This window comes from Hipposideros armiger, unplaced genomic scaffold (genome assembly GCF_001890085.2).
Source record: "Hipposideros armiger isolate ML-2016 unplaced genomic scaffold, ASM189008v1 scaffold_23, whole genome shotgun sequence".
Lineage (NCBI taxonomy): Eukaryota > Metazoa > Chordata > Mammalia > Chiroptera > Hipposideridae > Hipposideros > Hipposideros armiger.
In genome coordinates this window covers 6,633,431-6,651,184 of record NW_017731373.1, presented here as the reverse complement: position 1 = coordinate 6,651,184, position 17,754 = coordinate 6,633,431, and the positions used below count along the sequence as shown (strand labels likewise).

At 36.7% G+C, this 17,754-nt stretch overlaps 1 protein-coding gene across 10 annotated transcripts in view; it reads left to right on the top strand.

Annotated features, from left to right (window-relative positions):
- The window catches only part of ICA1L (islet cell autoantigen 1 like), an 84,940-nt gene that overhangs the window by 19,115 nt on the left and 48,071 nt on the right, over positions 1 to 17,754 (top strand). For 7 of the 10 annotated variants that reach the window (XM_019635765.1, XM_019635755.1, XM_019635759.1 and 4 more), the window contains 7 exons: positions 3,781 to 3,949; positions 6,693 to 6,765; positions 10,288 to 10,465; positions 11,532 to 11,730; positions 13,707 to 13,832; positions 15,889 to 15,987; positions 17,527 to 17,612. In XM_019635765.1, the coding sequence (XP_019491310.1) occupies positions 3,781 to 3,949; positions 6,693 to 6,765; positions 10,288 to 10,465; positions 11,532 to 11,730; positions 13,707 to 13,832; positions 15,889 to 15,987; positions 17,527 to 17,612 (930 nt within the window). Of the gene's footprint in view, positions 1 to 3,767; positions 3,950 to 6,692; positions 6,766 to 10,287; positions 10,466 to 11,531; positions 11,731 to 13,706; positions 13,833 to 15,888; positions 15,988 to 17,526; positions 17,613 to 17,754 lie in introns of all 10 variants that reach the window. The other 3 variants (XM_019635762.1, XM_019635763.1, XM_019635764.1) reach the window with 3 other exon arrangements.

The following is a 17,754-nucleotide window of genomic DNA, read 5'->3' as shown; positions in this document are numbered from 1 at the left end:
TCTTAGCTGTGGAGGGCAGTGTCACTGGCCCTCACATGTGGGATCCGAACCGGGGCCCTCTGGCATCCCAAGCCAGTTCCCAACCATCGCGCCACTCGGCCGGCCCCATGCCTAGTGTTTTTAAATTGGATATTTGGCATTTTAAATGATGAATTTTAGAGACTGAATTCTGTTTTGCTTCTCTGAAGAATAATTTTTATTCTAGAAGGCAGTTAACTTGGTTGAAGTCAAACTCTAGACTCTTATCTCCTCTGTACTGGTTGCAGCTAAAATCTTTACTCAGTTACTTTAGTTTCTAGCTGCTGATTTTCAGTCAAAATCCCTGGGGTCTCCTCCCTATTTCATGATCAGCACAGGTTTTAGGGGGACTTTGTATACAGATTTTTGGGATCACCTCCTTTTTGGCTGCCTACCTTCCAGGATATTTTTCCTAAATTTCTGGTAGTTCTCCACCCTTGAATTCTGTCATCTGCTATCTCAAGCCAGTAACACTTCGCTTTCTGCTCAACCTGTCCCCAGTGGCAAGCATATTTAGCAGTGCCCTCAGTCCAAAAACCACAAATGTGCAAATCTCACCTTTTGCAGATTTATCCACCCAGCCACTTCCTCCCCCTTGCCAGGGATCGTGTGCTCTCTGCAAGTAGGATAGCTTCCAGAGAGTAAAAGGAAGACTGAGTTTATTGCTCTCAAATCCAGTTGTTGCTGAAATAAAGGGGGTTCATTTTGCCTGCGCACATCAAAGCCAAATGAGATATGAGCAGGGGTATGCCGCAAAGAAAGTAAAGGTTTATTTAAGGAAATGGCGCCAAGCCCAGAGACACAGTTGAGCTAGCGCTCAAAGACCTGGCTCCTCCATGAGGAAAAGATCATTAGCCATGGTAGCTAAGGGAATTGGGATTACCTCTACGGATTGGTTAGGGCTAAGGTAAAGGGCAGTTAATCATTGGATCAGATCCTCATGTCAGTCATGGCGTCATTCTGTCTGACTTTGAGGAGATATGGTTGGTGGGATCTTCTGCCTTCATGGGTCTGGAGATCAAGATGGTATCTTTAGTTTAACTGAAACTGTTTCTGTGGTCAACAGGACTGAGGCTTTGTTCCTAAGACTGTTTGATGCTGACCAGAATCTGATGTCCTAAGGGCTTAATTATCGAGTGGTGTACAGTATGTGCAAAGGTGGAAGGATAAGGAAAGAAAAGCAAGTGAGTCATGGTGCTGTTAGACTAGACAAAGCCAGTTTGAATCAAGGAGAACAAAAAGAGAAGTCATTTTAAAGACGGTGAAGTTTTGCATGATTACACAATCAGATAAATTACTTTCTCCCCCACGAAGGAGATAGTGAGGGAGTGGAGAGAGGTCAGGAAGAGAGTACTGTTTGAGATACATCAGCTGGAAGTCGAGGTAGAAAGAGATGTTCATTTTCGATACTCCATAGAATTTTGTTCTCTTAACTGATTGGGCCTAAGCCTGCAGTCACCTTAGTAGAAGAGAGCAGCAGTTTGTCTTACAATTGGACTGACCCTCATGCTAATAACAATCTGGGAGGAGGGGGAACTAATAAAAAACTGAAGAACAGGGGCCGGCTGAGTGGCTCAGTTGGTTAAGTGCACGAGCTCTGAGCAACAGGGTCGCTGGTTCGATTCCCACATAGGCCAGTGAGCTGCACCCGAACTGAGCTGCCACTGAGCTGCCAACAGGTGGCAGGATGGCTTAGCTGATGAGAGCACATGCTCCTAACAAGGTTGCTGGTTGGACTTCCGCATGGGAATGTGGGCTACGCCCACCCAAAACTAAGATTGAACACGGCACCTTGAACTGAGTGGCTGTGAGCTACCAACCAGCCGTCGGATGGTGACTGGACTTGGAGCTGAGCTAGCTGCGCCCTCCACAACTAAGACTGAAGGATAACAACTTGGCTGTTCCCCTCCCCCAATTTCCCAATAAAATCTTTAAAAAACAAAACAAAAAAACAGTGAAGAACAACTGAAAGCAGAGATAAATTGGAGGGGAAAGATAAAATACAAGTTATTCCTCAAGAGTATGAGTCAGAACAGTGTAATGCTGTTTGTTGTTTTAGGTGGATCCCAAATAGTTTTTCAGTTTTTATCATTTGAAATTCTTTGTATTTAAGAGGAAGTTTACATCTATCATACTAAATAGTATACTTGTTCTTATTGTGTCATCTTAGTTATTACTGTTTATTAAGTTCACTTACTCTTGTTTTTCCCATCCAGCTTTTTGCCTTTGTTTTTCTTGCTCTCTTGTTTTCCTCCCAGTAATTTATAAATTAGAACATCCTATTTTTATTTAATTAGTAATTACTTCAAAATAAAAAGAAAGTGAACCTTCATTTCTTTACCAACATTAAGAATACATTAGTATTATTGATTCCCCTGGAAATGAGAAATGAGTCACAAAGTTAGTACTTCCCTTTGTTCCTACCTCCCACCATTTCTTGGAATAATTTAAGCTTTTAAAATTATTATTGGGCCGGCCAAGTGGTGCGTTGGTTGGGAGTTGGCTTGGGGCACCAGCCCTGAGCAGCGGGGCCCCAGTTCGGGTTCCACATATGGGGGCTGGTGACGCTGTGCACTCTGCGGCTGAGATGGTGAATGGCGGCTCGACCTGGAGCTGGGCTGCTGTACGTCACCGGCGAGGGTGTGGGCTGCGGTGGGACTGACTGGCAGCAGGCATGGGCTGCCATGAGCAGCTGTGGGCAGCCATCCAATGGCCTGAGGGCGAATGCCTCACCAGGGAAGAGCACAATGATAATACCAACATAAGCCAGTGAGGCAACGTCCTCCACATCTAGACTGAAGAACAAAAGGATGGCAACTTGTCTGTTCCCCTTCCACGATTCCCTAATGCTGTTCCCCTCCCCCAACGCCCCAATAAAATCATTAAGAAAAAAAAAAAACTTATTATTTCTGGGCCGGCTGAGTGGCTCAGTTGATTAAGAGCTCGCTTAAGAGTGCGAGCTCTGAGCAATAGCTGTTTGAATCCCTGCCCGAGCTGAGCTGCCGTCGAGCTGCCAACAGGTGGCAGGATGGCTCAGCTAAAAAATAAACAAAAACTATTATTATTTCTTTTTTTTACATCTCCTTCTTAAAGAACACTTTTCACATTTGCATTTTCATATATAGCCATGTTAACCATGTTCAGAATAATCACCTCAACATTAATTTCTAAGCTAATAGGTTATAAATTCTCTTTTATAACAGATCTTCCCTATACGTAAGATCTTTATTTTTGTCTATTGGATACTAAAGTATTTCTTTGAGTGATTTTTAAAGAAGAGTATGTATCTGAACCTTTGCAGATCTGAGAATTTATTAAATGTGTATTCTTCTAACTTTGCAGTTGTAACTATAGGAAGTGTTCTTAAGGAAATGACAGTAGTATGCATAAATGTGTGTACAGGTTCATTTTGCAGTATTACAAAAGCAAATATTAGAACCTAATAAATGTCTACAAATAGAAATTGGTCAGATAAAATAGAATTATGCCCAGCTACTATTGCAAAATCAGAATAGATTTATCACCTTTGTCACCTAACTGAAATTAAGTATCATTAATCTTTTTGCCTGTACTTGTGCAAGTTATAATTATAACATAAATTTAAATCATACAAAACAAACATTAGCATGTTTAGCTGTTACCATTAATATTCTATTTAGCATCTTTTTTATTTTTTTCAATTAGATTAAATATTGGCTAAATTGATATTTATTACTGAAAAGATTTTTTTTAAAGAACTTTAATTTTAGTCTGTCCTTGTAGTCACTCCATGGATTCCTTTGGACAACCCAGACCAGAAGATAGCCAGTCAGTAGTCAGCAGAATGCAAAAGAAATACTGGAAAACTAAACAGGTCTTTATCAAAGCAACAGGAAAAAAGGAGGATGAACATGTGGTGGCATCTGATGCTGAACTTGATGCTAAACTTGAGGTAAATTTGAGGATTCTGTGTATTGCATATAACATTATTATTGGGACTACAAGTGGGACTATGACAAGCTTTCACACTGAAGACTTATTGGGTGGGATAAATGTAAATTTGATAATAGAATGCTGAACTGTATTTATCTGTTAGATCTTCTGGATAGCAGCGGGGTCACAATTCTCACAAATTGAGAAGTGATAGAACAGTGTTCATAAATTAGATAAATCATTAGTTAAGTAATTGGCACAAGTATTCTTATTTTTAAGCTAAATGTTAATTATATTTCTAATTAGGGACATATACTCATTATATAGCATGTTATAATATTTTTACAACTTTTATGTGAAGTCTTATAACTGACTGAAATAAATTAATTGAAATCAAACAGTGAGTGAGGATTTTTTAAGTTATACCTTTTGTTTCGATTATTAAGGGACAGAGTTGCTGAAGTACTCATAATATATACTTTGGCTATGTTTTTCATTTTAAATAAAAGGAATAATTACCATGAAACAACTTTAAACCTACAAGCGTTTTATACAATTAAGCTAATTAGAGGAAAGGTCTCAAGTATATTAATGAAAGTCTGGATTTTTAAATGCACATTAATATTTCCATGTACATATACTAATTTAAGATAACTTTTCCAAATATTTCCAAGCAGGGGCTCTGTTATGATTGGAATGTAATCATTTGTTGGGATTCTTAAAAAATAAAGTTTTGGGCTGGCCGAGTGGCACGTTGGTTAAGAACTGGCTATGAACGCCAGAGGGCCCCGGTTCAGATCCCACATATGAAGACCAGTGACGCTACCCTCTACAGCTAAGATGCTGAACAACAGCTCAACCTGGAGCTGGGCTGCCGTGGGTCACCGGCGACGGCGTAGGCTGTAATCCCCTGCTGCAGTGGTCTGCCAAAAACTACTGGGTGTAGCCGGCAGCCAGTGTGAGCAGCCTACAGCAACTGTGAGCGGCTGTCCAGAAGCCGGCGACTAATGTGCCTCACCCAGGAAGAGCACAATGATGGTGCCAGCTTGGGCCAGTGAAGCAACATCCTCCACGACCGAAGAACAAAAGGACAGCAACTTGTCTGTTCCCCTTCCCCCGATTCCCCAGCACTGTTCCCCTCCCCCAAATTCCCCAATAAAATCTTTAAAAAAAAAAAGTTTTAATTAAATAGGTCTTAATCTACAAAGTATTTTCATTCTTAGTAAGTAAATTTATGTCATTGCCATAACAAATATGGAAATAATAAATTAACAAGCTTTTACTATTTAGGTTTGAAAGTATTCCTCCTAGAATTCAATGGTAAATATTGGAAAAATAAAGGGACTTTAGTAATATATGTCTTAACACTGAGGGAATTCTTCTCTGTTTCCACATATATTCCCACAGAAGTAGATATTTTTCTATTGTTTTACATCATTAGATAATCTATGGGTGACATATTTTATATTCAGTGTTATTCTTTTTCATTAGACAAATATTTGGAATCAACCAAGAACTTTATCCCACATTTATACTACTTTTTAAATAATGAGAAATATTTTTATTTTATGTATACTTATATCAAATCATTATGTTGTATACTTTAAATATATTAAAATTTTATTTGTCAAATTATAAAACTGAAAATATTTTCATTGTATAAATACAAAGCAATAGTATATAAATCTTTCAAGGACCCATGAGAAAAAATCAACCATAACCACTTCATCATAGTATTATTGTTTCTGTGTTCTTTTCTAGTCTTCTTCCATATGGATTTAAAACAGCTTTTAATATTGCCAAATCCATATACCAAATTTAATTCAAACATACCTAAACTAATATGGAACATTGATGGTTGCTCTTCTATTTAGATTTTAGTTTTTATTTTCAATCTCCCTTAGGTCTGATCAAACATCAAACAAAATAACAGCAAAACTGCTTCAGAGGTAGAATAGTCAGGTTTAATGGTGATGTTGGAAATTTATTTGATAATCTAAGGGTTAATTCCTAATATTATATCACAGTGCCAAGGTCTTTTTGAACTAAAGTCTCGTAACAATTCTTCAGGATAGGACTTTGTTAGAAGAAGCCTGCAACCCTAAAACCTATGCCAGCTCTTTTCTGTGGGAAAACCTAAATTTATAGATAAGTGTGAAGAGTTACCTTGTGTATAATGTGTCCTAATCTCAAATTTTCATGAGCTTACTTTGAAATGGGAGTCTACTGGATATTTTATTTTTCTGTTAGCTATTAGCAATAGTAGTAATAAAGGGATTAATATTCCTGGGAAATTCTAAACTAAAATAATCCACAAGTAATTTATTTTTGATGGTATAATATGTTATTTAATTTTTAAGGTAAATTTACTGACCTGTTTTGCTTAGACCAATATTGGAGAAATGCCAGACTCAGGGTCAACATTGTCTAAGGTCATCTATACTCTTTTCATCTGTGGTTGACAATGTTTGATGCAGTTCATATTGGATTTACCTTTTTGGTATTTACATAGTTTGGAGCTGAGGGAAGGACAAATTCCACAGTTATAAATTTTTATTAGTTCCCATGTATTTATCACCATTTTTTCCCCAGCCATCATGGGGAAAATCAGATATAAAACCAAAACCGAAGTACATTACAGTCCAGGAAACTAGACATAATACTTACAAGGAAATGTTCTGCTTTTGAAGTGCTTACAACAGATATTTTTTATATTTGTTTATGGTTCTTTAAATTGTCCTAATAAAATTTTTATTTCAAAGGTTTTTCACTCCATTCAAGAGACATGCTCTGAACTCCTGAAGATAGTTGAGAAATATCAGCTAAGACTCAATGGTATGAAACCATAAGATATATATCCAATAATTCCCATTTAATGTAAATATTCATTTGCATTTTTTAAAATAAAATATTTAATGAAAAAATAGTTTATTGATCTCTTTTGTGAATAGTTTCTTATGACAAAATATGAATATTTACAGTGACCTGTTCTCAAAGCCCCTAGTGTCCTCAGTTCATCAGATCCTCTGACACAGATTCATTTTGCTGAGTTCAGTTGTCCTTCCCAGCGTCTTAAATGGTTTCGCTTCTATCACTTAAAAACTCTATCTCCTGAACCCGACTTGCCCTTGCAATTACCATCCTATTCCTCTGCTCCTTTCACAGGAAATTTTGCCATAATTGTCTGTATATATAGTCTCTATTCCTTTCCTTCCACTTTCTCTTGTACTCACTCCAGTCAAGTTTTCATCACCATCACTCCACCAAATTGCTCTTGTCATAATCATGAAGAGCTGAACCCAGTGACCAATTCTCAGTCAGTCTTTGTCTTACTTGACTTATCACATTTAACACAGTTGATTATTCCCTCCTCCCTGTGGCTTCCAGGCACCACACTTCCCTGGATTTCCTCCTACTGGTCATTCCTTCTCAGTATCATGCCTTTCCTGCATTCTTCTCTTCTTGATCTCTTCAGATTGGAATTAAACCTTTGGATCTCTTCTCTTGCTTTAATTACAGTTGCCTACTGGATATGGCTACCTCTGTGATCCTGGTTACTTCTCTGACCTAATTTTCTAAAACTCCCTCCTCTTCAGCTATATTGATCTCCTTCACAGAATGCCTATCTCCATAGTAGGCTCCCTAACTTCCTTTATGTATTTGGTCAAATGTCATCTTTTCAGGGACGTTTTCCCTGACCCCCATATCTAAAATGAAGTACCCCTCTTTCTCATAACTCTCTGTCTACTTAACAATATTCAACATTCTATATATTTTATCTGTCTTATCATTCCTAGAATATGCTCTCAAGGACAGGAATTTGTTTTATTTCTGTGTCCTCATAGCCTAGAAACAATGTCTAGCATATAGTTTGTACTTAAATATTTGCTCAATGAATGGCTTTATTGTGTAGCTATGTAATCTCAAAACATTATTATCACAGCTCATATATGCTCGTATTGTTCCATTACAGCAAGAAACCCAGTATAGCATGATAATTTTTTGAGTGCCTGCCATGTGTAAGACTATGTGCTTTCCCCAAGGAAATAGCTGGAGAAACAACTTTTTGTAACACAATAAGAGATACCAAATAGTATGTAACTGAGTTCAGAAAGTGATACAGACATAACTCTGAATTCTCGCAGAGTGAGAAATAACTGTGGATTAGCGTAATTAGTAAAGGCAACTCCATTGATGGGAAATGAGGTAAAACCTAAAGGGTTTATAGAAGTTGAATATGTGGAGAAAAGATGAGATTTGGAGTCAGGAGGATAAGCTTAGAGTGAGAACAGTCTGCATGGGCAGAAGAGTTTGTAATTGAGACTAATAGGGGGATAAAAGAGCAAAGGAAGTTGGGTCAGATTGCTAAGGACCTTAAATATTTTACTAAGCAGTGAAAGCCATCAGTCATTGGACCAAGGGAGTCCTGTAATAGAAATGAAAACATGAAGAAACATTGGCAAGTTTGTGTGTCCTGCATTTTGTCCTGAAATCACTGGATCTTTTAGCACTCCACTGGAAGACTTTATATACATTTCACTGTGTACTTTCAAGATTGTGTATAATTATGTGATTTCTTGAAGACTATTCTATTAATACATCTTCTGTTGAGACTAACATCAGACAAGTACAGTAGATTAGTATTGCGCTGTAAATCTTTATGGGAATCACTTGACTGGGGGTAGAACACGTAGGAATAGGGTCTCTGTAGTTTGGGGCAGGTCCCATTACATAAATTAGCACCAATTACGTTTCATCCCCTACCCTTTCTTCATTTGTAAGGATAAGGTTCAATTCTTCAGGGTAGGACTTTGTTAGAAGAAGGCTGCAACCCTAAAACCTATGCCAGGCTTTCATGTTTAACTGATACTGGATAATAAAATAATCCAGGTTCTCAAAGAGCTTTCTGAATTATCATATACAAATTCATATTTTTCTAGTAGTGTTCACTGAGGTATATTTAATGAAATTCTGATTCAAAGGAAATGTATAATCTATATATCTCTCAAGTAATCAGAGTATTAAATTAACAAGATTCCCCAAATCCAGTCCACTCTGGAGCAGGTTAAATGTTCATAAAAGAGCATATGGTTTTATTAAATATGATACTACAGAATGCATAGGCACCCTTTCAGATAACACCATCGTGCTTTCCTAGGGGCACTCTTGTAGGCATGACAGGGAGTAGCAGTGGGAGTGGGGAGCAGGTGAGAAGGCCTGAGTTCTGTTGCTGCCTCAGAATTGTCAAGGGACTTCCCTTTCAGTTTTTTTTTTTAATTAAAATGTATTGGGGTGACAATGATTAGTAAAATTACATAGGTTTCAAGTGTACAATTCTGTAATACATCATCTATGTATCACATTGTGTGTTCACCACCCAAAGTCAGTTCTACTTCCATCACCATATATTTGACCCTGTTCAGTTTTTAACTTCAGTTTTTCCATCAGTAAACTAGGGTGAAATTAGGCCTGGTATTTGTCATTTTTTTCACTTTAAGATTACAGTTTGAACACTTTATGGCCTTCCCCCCTTATTATTCTTATTGTGATTAGAGGGTTGTTTTACACTACAGGAGTTTTTCTAAAACTTTGTGATAAAGGACCACTTTTTTTGTTTTGCATTTTACTTTCAATCTGTTGTAAACTGACACTTTTGTAAAACACAATAAAAATTTTTAGATAAATGAAGCGAAAGATGAAAAATGTAAGCATACTTTATGATTGTTCAACAGATATAAAATGCTTAGTCAAATTGGTATAAGGTTCTCATCAGTTTCTTAGTTTTGTTACTTGCCACAGGCTGATAACATGGTTCTGGACTGGCATTGGTCCATGGACCACACTGTGAGTTGCAGGACACTGTATGACAATTTTTAGGATTTCAGCAGCAAAATTATGGGCATCTGTGGGTCTGTGATACTGAGCATAGGAAACTGAAGTCAGGATGGGAGTCAAAAATAAGTTAAATTTAAATAGGAAACAAATACTTTGTAAGAGGCCAATACTAAAATTAATTTCTGCACATTTGAAAATGCATCATTTCTGGTTTTGTTTTATTTTGTCTTTATGGAATTTTTTTTTCACTAAAGATCAGTTTTTCCCAAAGCAAGTTCCATGGATTCACTGCATCAAAACCATCTGGAATGCTTGTTTAAAAAAGCATTCCTTGGACTTATAAAATCAGAATCCTTGGAAATGGAGCCCAGGAATTGCATTTTTAAAATAAGTCGTCTTCTCCCACGTAATTCTTATGTATAAATAATTATTTCTGTGAGAATTTTAGTGGTGTGTGTGGGGGGAGGAGGGCTCTTTTAAACAAATAATAAAACAATTAACTATACTGTAATTTTTTCCTAGTTATATCAGAGGAAGAAAATGAACTAGGGCTCTTTTTAAAGTTTCAAGCAGAACGAGATACATCGCAAGCTGGCAAAATGATGGATGCCACTGGCAAGGCACTCTGTTCCTCAGCTAAGCAAAGGTTCACATGGTTTTGCATCATCCTTAAATCTGTAGTCAATATGACAGTTTTGATGTATGTATCTGAATTTGCATATGTGAAAAGATCATTCCAGTAGAGGGTTAAGAGAGAAATATATTGCAGTATATAATTATTTTGATGCCTCTTTTATTTTGTATTTTAAATAATTATTTAAAAATTGACATTCTCAGTTGCTTAATTCCTAGAAATAGCCTTTAGGCCTGTATTAAATTTTTTAAGAGGTTTAATGTAACAGAGGCATAGAATAACTAAAATTTAAATATGTATAGGTATATATTTTTTCACTGTTTTGGTACTATACTATATATGAATACATTGGAACTTATTAAGCAGAGGAAATTTTTTTCTTCTTAATTATATATTTTGCATTTATCATTTTACAGGTTTTTTTAGCTTAAAGATACCTGTTGCAAAGAATCTCCTACAATTGCTAAATACAACCAAAATCTTTGTTTTCAGAAGAAAATAAAAACAGCCTTATCAGAACTGTAATGACGATATATAACTTAAGTGGCTTTATTCTGAAACCCCACATCAGTGCAAAAGTCCCATCTTAAAGGAATTGGCAGAGACACTCAATACAAGACCCTCCAGTGTCATTAAGTCAAAAGCAGAACAGCAGAGCTGAATTAGACTTGTGTTTCTTAAATCCTTGTTCTTTTTTGTCCTATCCTAAGCTGCTAAGAACTTGATCCTCATTAGTTCTTCTAATTTCTATCTGCTTCTCTATACCAAGGTTTTTCCTAAATTTGTCTCTCTATTTATAAGATAATACTTTATGAATATAGGATCTCTTTTACCCATGGAACTCTTTTCTAAATGGCAGATTTACTTGACAGGTTATTTATACATGGATTAACATCTAAAATGTTGCAAAAATGGTATATTTCCTAAAATAAGAGAAAGACATTGACACATCTTTATTAACAATTCCAAGTTAGCTTGTATGATCCTTACTTGCTTTCTAAAGCTCTTTACGTATCTTCATAATTTCCTATTTATAGATTCATCTTGATAGCAAATATGCTCTATGGTTGTTTTTAATCTTTGTTTTGCTTATGGATGTACATCTCTCTGATTTTTACCTCTCTGCTATTAGATTGGCCCTGTATACAACCCTGTCTCGTCTTAAGCAAGAAGTAGCAACATTCAGTCAAAGGGCAGTATCTGATACACTGATGACAATTAATCGGATGGAGCAAGCACGCACAGAATACAGAGGAGCTCTGCTGTGGATGAAAGATGTATCCCAAGAACTGGACCCAGACACCTTAAAACAGATGGAAAAGTTCAGAAAAGTATGAAAAATTTCCTTTTCTTGATACATAAACTTACTGAACTTCTACAGACTAACCTAAAGATCAGACTAGTTTTGAACAAGTGTTATATAAATTCGTGGTTGCTTGGAGATCCTTGGTTAAAGTACAGAAAGTTGTCACACTTTTTCTTTCACTCTTTGAGTGGCATCCCCACCTCATCAAACTTTTCCATTAATTTTTTTTATCCCCCTCATAATAGATCTAACTATCCTTTAAATGTTGTGTACCTGGACTTTTGGGACTTGTTTGCAGGAGGGAAATAGTTTATTAGTGAGAAAAAAATGTATAAGTAAAAATTCATGTAAAGAGATTATTAATTGTAAGTAAAATAAAGGTTATCAAATTTTTCATTCTGCTATAATACACAGTTTTACCACAAACTTTTAAAGCAACTATCTATGGACATATGTTTTTGCTAAATAAACTCCTTAATTATAAATTGTATCCCTTACTTTACCATACATGAATAATAAGGTTCATTTATTCCTTCATTTCATAAATATTTAGAGTGCCTATAATAAAAATCATATTTAATATTAATGGAGCCTTTATTCTATGCCAGCTGTTATAAGTGGTTGCCTCATTGATTACTCCCAACAGATCTGAGAAGTAAGTTGACACATGGCTTCAGGCCGGAGCAACCTGTTATTCTACCCCCTTTATAGTCCTTGACAGTTAAGAGTACAGTCCAAGGGAGTGGTTGTACAACACTGTGAATGCATTGTTACTTAATTTTACATTTAAAAATGATTAAGTATATGTTATGTGAATTTCACCTCAATTAAAAAAAAAATTAGATTCAAACCTCTTCCTTGGTTCCTCTGCAGCCACATCTTGCACTTATTTTCTATGTTCCAGCCCTTTCTGTGCTCCAGGAAGGAATATGTACTACTCTATTCCTTCCTGTTCTGCAAACATGATAAACTCTTTACCCACATCCCACACCCAGGACTTTTGTCTTTGTTTTTTCCTGGGCCTGGAATGTTCTCCTCAGGGTCTTAGCATGGCCTGCTCATCACCTTTCCATTCCAGTTCAGACATGATGCATGAGTTCTCTAAGGGCTTCCCTGATCATCTTATCAAAAGTAGTCACCCAGGGCCGGCCGAGTGGCTCAGTTGGTTAAGAGCTTGCTCAAGAGTGTGAGCTCTGAGCAACAGGATTGCCGGTTTGATTCACGGCCCGAGCTGAGCTGCCGCTGAGCTACCAACAGATGGCAGAATGGCTCATCTAATAAATAAATAAATAAATAAATAAATAAATAAATAAATAAATAAATAAATAAAGTAGTCACCCATTTCTTCTCCCCAATGTTATCTTTACAGTTTGAGATTATCATATATATATATATATATATATATATTTTTTTTTTTTTTCCGGTTTCTCCCACTCAGGGATGGTGAGGAAGAACACTGTTTTGTTCACAATATCCCAATGCCTAGCACAGTGCCTGGCACATAATAGATACCTATGTGTTAAATGAATGAATATATTTAACAGTTGAGTATTCACACAACATATAATTCACCTTATATATAAGAAATAGAATAGGCCTGTATTTAAATTGATAAATATATCTCCATGATTCAGAACTATTATGAATGCTTCAAAACACCTTAACTAGTTCCCCTTTCCATTTATTCTTCTACCCTTGCCTAAATATTATCCATCAATAGTTTTAGATGTTTCTTTTTATTTGGAATCTGTTTTTTTTCTTAACTATATACTTTCCATCTGTAATTGCATACTTCTCAGCATAAAGATACCTACGGAAAGAATCTCCTATAATTACTAAAAATAGCCAAAATCGTTACCATTAATTATGAAATAATAATACAGAGAAAGGGAATTAGTCTTATTGCAGTTTCATGTGTCTAAAAATATGTATCATGAACCTGTATGGCATATTTATAATCTATATTATCAGTAATAATAATGAACATTTTTGTGGTTGCAGGTACAGATCCAAGTGAGAAATAGCAAAGCTTCTTTTGACAAGTTAAAGATGGATGTTTGTCAGAAAGTGGATTTACTTGGAGCTAGTCGCTGCAATATGTTATCTCATTCACTCACCACCTACCAGGTACCCACCTCCATGGTCAGCATGTCCTTGCAGTAAAGATGAGTGGTGAGATTCCTTTTTAAAAGTTGTCTAAGAGGTGTGAAAAGATGTATAATCAGAAACCTTTGATTTGCTAAAATTGACTTACTGAGTTTATGACAGTCAGAGAATCACAGAATTCTAGACTGAAAAAGACCTCAGGGATCGTCTACTCCAGTGGCTTCACATTATTCTCCTTGGTGTCCTAGGACAAAGAGACTTAGGGACCATCTGGGGTTAAGGATAGGAATATTGAGGAGCCCATTAGCCCTATTCACCCAGAGTTACTCCACTTGGAACTTCTGCATATAATTTCATTTGAAGCAAAGATGCTGCGGTCCAAAAACTTTAAAACATTTTTTGTCATTTAATGGATAAGGAAAGTGAAACCTATGATAATTAAAGTAAATGGCAATGTTGGGCTTAAAACCCTAAATTTTAGGGGCAACCTGTTAGCTCAGGTGGTTAGAGCGCAGGCTCATGACACCAAAGTTGCCAGTTTGATTTCCATATGGGCCAAGGAGCTGCGCCCTCCACAACTAGATTGAAGACAACTACTTGACCTGGAGCTGATGGGTCCTGGAAAAACACACTGTCCCCACTAAAATTTCTTTAAGAAAATAAAATTAAAAACCTAAATTTTCTAATTCTAGGTTGTATGTTCTTTTTATTCTGCCAAGTTACCAACCCACATTACTTTAACCTCAAAAGTTTATGCTTATATTACCCCAAATCACACATAAATACATACAATGAATAAGTTAGATATTAATAAATAGCAGTTACTGATTTTAATATGTGTTTATAAATGACAAAATAGAATAAACTGCATTTACATAAGAAGAGAATAATACACTAAAGGAAATGGATATTCACTGCTGCATCTAGGAAATCTACCTAATTCAGTTCAGTACTGTGGAATTCAATAATCAAGAAAGGATGCACTTGAAAATAAAAGTATATGACAACCTGTGCAGCCTAATGCCTGAAATACAATGTTAGTTCAGTTCTCCTTTATTCTCACCACTCATCCACCTCAGTTTCAACAAGAACCTTAAAGCATTAAGGAAAATGTTACATTACTTGAGTTAGCTTGAGAACACATTTTTTTCTTTTTTTTTTTTAAGATTTTTTTCTTGGGGAATTGGGGGGATGGGAACAGTGCTGGGGAATTGGAGGAAGGGGAACAGACCTGTTGCTGTCATTTTTGTTCTTCAGTCTAGTTGTGGAGGACGTTGCTTCACTGGCCCAAGTTGGCACCATCATTGCGCTCTTCCCGGGCGAGGCACATCAGTTGCCGGCTTCTGGACGGCCGCTCACTGCGGCTGCTGGCCGCTCACGCTGGCTGCTGGCTACACACGGTAGCCCATGGCAACCCACTGCCACAGGGGCTGCAGCCCACACCGTCGCCAGCGACTCAGGGCAGCCCAGCTCCAGGTTGAGCTGTTGTTCAGCATCTTAGCTGTGGAGGGCAGTGTTACTGGCCCTCATATGTGGAATCCGAACCGGGACCCTCTGGCGTCCCAAGCCAGCTCTTAACCATCGTGCCACTCGGCCGGCCCGAGAACACATTTTTTGGGCAAGTCTTTCTTGCCCAAATGAATGACCGAATTTAGTGGTACAAATTATTTTCTCCAATTAATAAAAGTTTATATATGCTTACCAAAATAAAGATTTACACATATATCCCTAATACAGATATCGTATTTTTTTTCTTTCAAGGCTACTCTTTTGTATTCCTCAGGTGTTTTTAATCCACCAGTTTCATTTTCTTCGCTGCAACTACTTTTCAGCTGGCTCCAGTGTACATTCCAGTGTTTATATAGATAACACATACATGCAGATACAGGTGCCAGTTCTTATGCAGAATTACTGTTTACAGTGCTTTTTGGTTCCCCAAATTTGAAAAACTGAGTTTAGTGCCTGCTGTCTGTTATCTGGCAACTATTCATCTACTACCACAGTGAGGAAAAAATAGCACTGAAAAAAATCAGAACGAGGAAGCAGAACTGTAACGTCACGGTTTCTTTTTCTGCAGAGAACACTACTTGGATTCTGGGAGAAAACAGCTCGAATGATGTCCCAAATCTGTGGGGCCTGTATTGGCTTTCATCCATATGATTTTGTAGCTCCTAAGGTACATTTCTTTCCATGTTCTTTTGCTAGATATTGGGTTGTTGGAAAAGTCATGACATTTTTTTCTGTTTTTCGTTACAAAAATGCATCATGACTTTTCCGACAACCCAATAATTACACTTCATTTGGATAATAACATTGAAATTATTTTTTGCTAAGTCTAATTTCAAATTTACAAAACACTGGGAAACATTTTTCTATACTTCTTCAGCCAAGAATCTGCACTCCTAGAGCCAGTCATTTTTCTGCACTTCTGTGATTCCAAATCCTACCAACAACACTAAAATTTAATACCCATGGGAATACTGCTGGTGGGCTCAGGTATTAGTTGAGGGAGTAGTAAAAGAGGGAAAAAGTGAAAAAATTAAAATTGCAGGAGATAAAAAAAAGCTTATAGAAAGGAAAAGACTTAAGTTGGAACAGTGGTCATGTATTTCCAAAAATAGCCAGATTACCTAACTGACAATTTTAGAAGTTAACACATTGTGGACCGGTAATGCAGATTTGCGTCTATACATTTAAATGCCCTGTCCTCAATGTGTTAAAGACAATTTTCTTTGTTTTACTTTTATACTCATATCATAGATGTGATTCATGATACAAAAATTATGCCAGTTTTGGTTCTTATATGTGATTGCGGCTGAAGTGACTACTGCATTAGATCTGCTCTTTCTGTAACACCTACATATAAGAGGTACTCTCCTGCTACAATAGTGGTTTTAACATTTGTATAGCTTCCTGTCAACTTTCTTTGCATATGGCTTCTCCAGCAGAGTCGCACTGTAGTAATCAGTTCTTCAGTTCTGGTAGGCTAGGTTTCAGTACCTTCGAACTTATCATTCTTTGCTATTTTCAGTACAGCTTGAAAATGTTGTTGGGTTTTTTTCAAGCTAGATGTGGTATCTGTGATGGATTTATATCTTGCAACTGTATATTCCTGGGGGTTGGTATGACCTTTTAAGTCATGTTCTGACATAGTATATTGCAATCTAATAGATACCCTGGAATTAGTGTTTTTGTTTTTTGTTGCATGTGTGGCATGTGTGTTTTGTTTTTTATTTTTTGTATATTAATGCTTCACTGGATAGCATACTATGTATTTAGCCAAATTTAAGACCCAATTTCTGCTCAGAATTGAAGTTGAAAATCTTGAGGTATATTTAGAGCATTGCAGTACAGGCTACCAATATGGGGGAAGTCTTCTTCGGCATATCACAAAGTTGTATGAACCCTGTGGTTAGCCCATGTAACCATGCGTGGCTGCCACAGGCAGCCAGGAAAAACAAGGACTTGGGGCTCAGTTAAAATTATTGGGTTGTCGGAAAAGTCATGACGCATATTTGCAATGAAAACCAGGAAAAATACGTCATGACTTTTCCGACAACCCAATATATTAGCATACATTTCCCATATCTCTCACTCTCTACTTCAGAACTATTCCTATTTTATATTGTTCTTGGAATTTTTATTTTCATTTTGTTTGCACAATGAGAAAAACAGAGTCTTTTCATCTACTTAACATTGAATTTCTTATTCTTAGCAACTACAAGACACTTCAAGCAAGCTTGCTGAAGACCACAAAGAAAAACAAGTAGAAAACAATTCTCTCACTGAAGACCTCAATAAGTAAGCAGGCAAAAGTTATACATCATGTTATAGAAGTCCTGGATACCATTGTATGGTGTATTTAGAAAGAATTGTTTCTTCCCTGGCTTGTGAATACTTATTTATTTATTTATTTTTAAAAGATTTTTATTGGGGAATTGGG